The 6000-nt window shown below is 30.0% G+C and overlaps 1 protein-coding gene across 4 annotated transcripts in view; it reads right to left on the bottom strand.

Moving 5' to 3' along the window:
• Nucleotides 1-1299: 1299 nt before the first annotated feature.
• The window catches only part of LOC143065084 (unconventional myosin-Id-like), a 48173-nt gene continuing 43472 nt past the window's right edge, over nt 1300-6000 (bottom strand). For all 4 annotated transcript variants that reach the window (XM_076238427.1, XM_076238428.1, XM_076238429.1 and 1 more), the window contains 3 exons: nt 4171-4287; nt 3309-3457; nt 1300-2226 (listed from right to left, as the gene is read on the bottom strand). In XM_076238427.1, the coding sequence (XP_076094542.1) occupies nt 2067-2226; nt 3309-3457; nt 4171-4287 (426 nt within the window). In that variant the 3' untranslated portion in view covers nt 1300-2066. The remainder of the gene's footprint in view (nt 2227-3308; nt 3458-4170; nt 4288-6000) is intronic.

Here is a 6000-nt window from a genome sequence, read left to right as displayed (position 1 = left end):
CTCAATATTATATAATGTGTGACCATTTGATTTAATTAAATGACTAGCACTTAAGTAAATGATATCAAATAATTGTACACATTTTACTTTAAAAAAAGTCTTTTCAGACCTTGAAAATAAGTTTGAAGTTCAATGTAGTCAACCAAAAACATTTCTTATGCAAGAGCTGCATGTTTTGACATTACAACTATCTGAAATAGTCAAACACAGGTTATGAATAAGATAAATCAGATATTATATTTGGAAGTTGTTGAATCAGTATAGGGTAAGCATCATATTCATCTAAGAAATCCTTAGGAATACATAAAAGTTTGTTCATTAGCAGCAGTTTGTCAATAAATATTGCTTGTTTAATAGACATGTTATCTTCACATTGGAAAAAAATATGGCATCAATTGTATTGCATTCAAAATACATTAGAGCCTATACTGACAAAATATTAAGTAAAATCTTAATGTAAGGGAATGAGGCCTTAAAATGATTTAAAAATCGAAAGAAAATCATTAAGCAAATAGGCTCTCAATGTCATTAGCCATTTTCTTTCATAAAAAGGGCTGCTGATACTTGCAAAGATATAAAATGACTTTTGATCAGGATCTGCACATTGACTAGTTTTTCAAAAATAACAAAACAAATACACCGTAATGCTGCCTGTAAAAGCTTGCAAATCTATAATTTTCTCTCAGAATTACCTATTTCTATACAGGGAAACTTTTCTAAATAAGAAACAGCTTTGTCACAAGCTCTTGATATGCTATCCTTAATTTTTAACAACTAAAGCACATTATTTCAAGTTAAATCTACTGGGGAATTGTATCAAACCTAAGTTTTTATTAGCTGTATTCAAATGTCATTCTATGAATGGACCAAACCATTTGTTTTTAACTTGATGAATTAAGTCCTGCAATTCAGAAACAACAAGTCAAAAGACCTATCAAAGTCAAATGGAAGTTCACATTCCATGATCCCATCACTGTCTTAAAACTTCTTCAAATTGCATGGCTACAAAGTGAAACCTTGCATTTATAAGTCACTAGTACAAACAACATAAAACATATTTATGACTGATAATTCTTAATATTGTAAGTCTGAGACTTCTTGAAACCATGTCCTTTAAACATTTCATTAGAATAAGATAAAGCACTTTGACATTAAGGCACAAATAAAATAGAATTTATAATAAAATACAAAAATATAATGATAAGTAACATAGTTTTCAATATCAACAATATCACATTAATAAAAATCTACATTTGACTTTTAGTGTTTTGGAATGATTTCATTGTTGCTATCTTATTCAAGTTTTTATAAGATTACTTTTATATTTAAGATGAAGTGCATATATTGCAATAATGAATAATCTGCAACGGTGTTAGGGTAGGATCTTTATTACCAAGACTACAGTTTCTTTATCAACAAAAAATACAAACTAACTTTACTTTTCATAATTACTGTATCTACATTGAATAAAAACAATTCATGAAAAAATAAAACCTTATTATTTATCACTTGAAGTCCAAAAGTAGATTGGTGTTTGAAAAATATTTTTGAAAAATATTGTTTTCAAAATTTAACCACATGGTTCTGGCAAATAGCAATTCCAAAACACTAATCAGATCTACATTTAGTTTGAACACATATATTAATGGTTTAATTATGATTTATAAGAATATATACATATATAAACTCTACTCTTAAAATCTGATTTTAGTACCATATATGCTGTATTGTACATGAAAATTAGAATAATTCCGATGCATTTACTTTGGCCTTCCAGAAAAATTTATCAACATAAAGAAACAAGAATGAAAAAATAATGTATGGTATATTATCAATTTCTTGTCCTTCTACCCCAAAACTTTCATAAGCATATATTTAAGCCTAAAACTTACTTTTTAATTAATATTTCTAACTAAAATTTATTGAAGCACTTTTTTAATTATATATCTCCGCTAAATGTACCCACTTTATAATGATTTGAGAATGCATGTTCTAATTCTTTGCACCACTATGCATAACAATAGGAACATTTAGTACAGCAAAATAAAATTTGATTTCTACGTTGTTCATCCAGATTCTGGCCACAATAAAGCAATGTCTACGCCATCTTTCTGGAATGTTGGACCACCATTGTTAGCTGTGGGACGCACATTAATTGTTCGTCTCTTCCCACCAAGCATACAAGGTATTGGTTTTAATGTCTGAACCTTCAGTTCTCTGTTAAATCTATAAAGAAATAATAATGTGTTACTGATGCATTTATTCCATTATAAGATTAAATTACTATATTTCAAATTAAATTTAAATCTTCCTTCAGACTTTTATTTTTCCTATGAATTATATACTGTGGATTCATTAATATTTGTTGAATACTAATTTTTGCCGATTTTGTTGGTACAGGGAAACCAAGAATTTACAAATTTTGTACAGGAATGTATGCAGACATTGCCAAAACTACGAAATTAAATATCCAGGAATATGCATGCTTTCCTCAATCAATAAAAATTGGTACCTATGAAAATAACTGAATCCACAGTAAAATGGAAAGATCACCTGATGGAAGAGAAAGTTATATCACTTACCACACTCAAGGCAAGAACAATACCACAGATGAAGTTTCAAGCCAAACTTAACGATATCGTAGACAAAGGAACTATGTGATAATTAAAAGCTTTGCTGAGTGCAGCCTGATACAACTGCAGATGTCAAACCTGAACAGTTGGGGGCAAATTTGGACACAATATTCAAGCTTTATACTGTCTGAATTTGGATTATGATCAATTTTTTTTTTTACATAATATAGGTTTCTGACACAAAATAAATTTGGTCAGGGATCCTACAAATGAAATCTATTGCACAATACTGTGCAATTGAAGATTTCTTCTTGAAACTTTTCAAAAATATGAACTCCTTCAAGAAAATGGGAAAAAATCTACTTATACACAAGTAATTATCCTGAAACTAATTTTGGGTAAACGGTTGGAACCCTCATCCCCAAAATAAATCTCAACCTTCTTTTTGTGGTATTGAACCTTATTAAAAAATTTCATACAGATCCATTCACTTAAACTAAAGTTATTGTCCGACAACCAAATGTGTCTTTGGACCACGACAACGACATAGCATTATACCAACCAAAACAAAATTATGCAAGTTTTTACAGAAGTTGTAAATTGTTAAGACTTGAGATGTCATATATCCTAATAGTTTATCTGTTACAGATGTACTATCCAGAATAACAATTTACTGAAAGATCTTAATTCATTATACATTTTGAGTAATTTTACACAAAATATAGAAAGACTTACAATTGCCATTGTCTGCCTAGGGTACCTATAAATTCTCCAACTCTCTCCTCCTTGCCAGGATTCTGTAGACAGACTACCAGATCATTCTCTGATGATAGATGTATGGCTACTAACTGATCTTTACCAGGTGAAACACTCACCCCTGTCACCTATCAATAAATAAGGGAAAGGATTTATTTCAAAATGTGCCACTATCTAAGATTATATTCTTGAAGAGTTTGAGCAGTGGATGACAAAAATGAATATTTTCTTGATGACTATGTACAATAAGAAAACCAAGTTACTGTCAGTTAACACCATGTTAAAATCTCTGTTTTGCTTTACATCTATTTTTGTTAAGTTTTAAGTCGTGTTTTTAAATAAAGCATTGTATCAGACAGACATATCATGCTATTTACTTTCATCTTGGAAATAGTTTAATCAATCCAATCATATGTTACACACTATTTTCTTCATTCATTGAATTTCTAAAAGCATTTAACACTGGCTAAATTAAACAATTATTTTGTAAATAGGTAGTTGATAAGGAATTGGTGCATAAAAACCATCACAGTGTGAAGCATGCATACATGAAGTTTGATACCACATATCAGGAAACTTTTATTCAAAATTTCTGAGACAAATGTGAGTAAAGTTCTTTTTCAACTTCTGCAAGTAATGCCAATTTGAGTATTTTGAATCTTATAACTAAAATAAAACTTGTATCCCTTGAAAACTCCTTTTTTTTTTCCAAAACAAACCCTACCTCCTAAATCACATATGCATTCTTACATTTTTTTAAATAATTAGACTCAGTAACAAAGTTTTTGAATGATAGGAAGTGGAACACATAACCTTTTTCAATAAAAATTAGATTACAAACCTCAGATACTGGTATTCCTTTCCTCATAGGTTTAAATTTCTTCTTTGGATCCAACTTGTAAATGAACTTGTCTGTGACAGCAATGGATCTATCAGCTGGCTTACTGTGCTTATTTATCTATAAGTAATGTAAAACTTATTTATATATAGATAATGTATAACTTACAAATGTTATTCAAATTATGCTATGTTTTAAAGAAATCTATGGCGGGAAATATTCATACAAGTTATAAATTTTTATACGATTTGCATATCTACAAATACTTGATTCGAATATGTCTGTTAGCATTTGCACCTGGGTTTACTACTTTTGTACATGTATGGGATTCAAGGGTTCTATTTGAATCAAATTGAAATTTGAAAAGCAAAATTCATGACAGTCATTTTTTTTTAACACATAACAAAAACAAATAATGCATTACAGCTTTGCAAATGTATGAAATTAAAATAAAATAAATTCCATGAAATATAATGAATGATCTTATGTGTTGACGTTATGGCAAAACATGGCATAAAACAAATAAAAAATCTCAAGCGGAAGATTATTCCAATACTTGTACACTTCAAATCAGGACAATATCTCATTTATACAAACTTCAATGGTGTTTGTATTCTTTTGTCTCATATTGTATTTTCTGTTAGTCTCAGGTTATATTTCCTTGTAGTTTCTTATCATATATTTTCTGAAGTCTCATAGTGTGACCAATGTTTCTGTAGTTTAAGAAGGTGGTTGTGTAATTATCTGTAACTGTTGGGTGATCCTGATAGAGCAAATCTCAATTAAAGTCAAGACAGCAACCCATATAAAATTGAGCAAAATAGACCAATTACCCACTCAAATCAAACTCAACTAAGGCAAATATAAGGGGTTTCTGTGTGCAAACCAAAACATAGTCTCAGCAAATCATACTGGCTTAAAGCAGAAACTTCAAGATATAACAAGTGGTCTGTGTATGTTAATGAATTGTACCCATGAGGTCATCATCTTTATCATAACAGTAATTACATTTGTAAACTGAAATGGCTGATTTGTTTGTATAAACAATACCTATGTTATTATAAGTAAACTATTAAAGGGGCACTAGCTACGAGATATATAAACAAGAGGCTCTCAAGAGCCTGAATCGCTCACCTGGTAAACAATGCCTTCGGCCATGTCTTTTGACGAAATAGAAAATAAAACACAAACTTTATTTAATACACCCTACTGATCATTCAAATGAAGTTTGGTTGAATTTGGTTGAGTAGTTTTAGAGGAGAAGATTTTTTAAAGTTAGCAAATATGATGAACAAATTGTGAAAAATTGTCATTAAAGGACAATAACCCCTTAAGGGGTCAATTGACAATTATGGTCATATTAACTTATTTGTAGATCTTACTTTGCTGATCATTTTTGCTGTTTACAGTTTATCTTTATCTATAATAATATTCAAGATAATGACCAAAAACTGCAAAATTTCCTTAAAATTACCAATTAAGTGGCAGCAACCCAACAATGGGTTGTTTGATTCATCTGAAAATTTCAGGGCTGATAGATCTTGACCTAATGAACATTTTTACCCCATGTCAGATTTGCTTTAAATGCTTTAGTTTTTGAGATATAAGCCAAAAACTGCATTTGACCCCTATGTTCTATTTTAAGTAATGGCGGCCATGTATTTTGACGGATCAAAAATCGAAGCACAAACTTTGTGCAGGATAATCTAAGGAACAATCATGCTAAGTTTCATCCAAATCCATTCAGTAGTTTCAGAGGGGAAGATGTTTGAAAAATTGTTAACGATGACAGACGACGTCAACGAACGCCAAGTGATGAGAAAAGCTCACATT

Source organism: Mytilus galloprovincialis, chromosome 2 (assembly GCF_965363235.1).
Source record: "Mytilus galloprovincialis chromosome 2, xbMytGall1.hap1.1, whole genome shotgun sequence".
Lineage (NCBI taxonomy): Eukaryota > Metazoa > Mollusca > Bivalvia > Mytilida > Mytilidae > Mytilus > Mytilus galloprovincialis.
The sequence above is the reverse complement of the archived record's forward strand: the minus strand, read 5'-3'. Positions and strand labels throughout refer to the sequence as shown.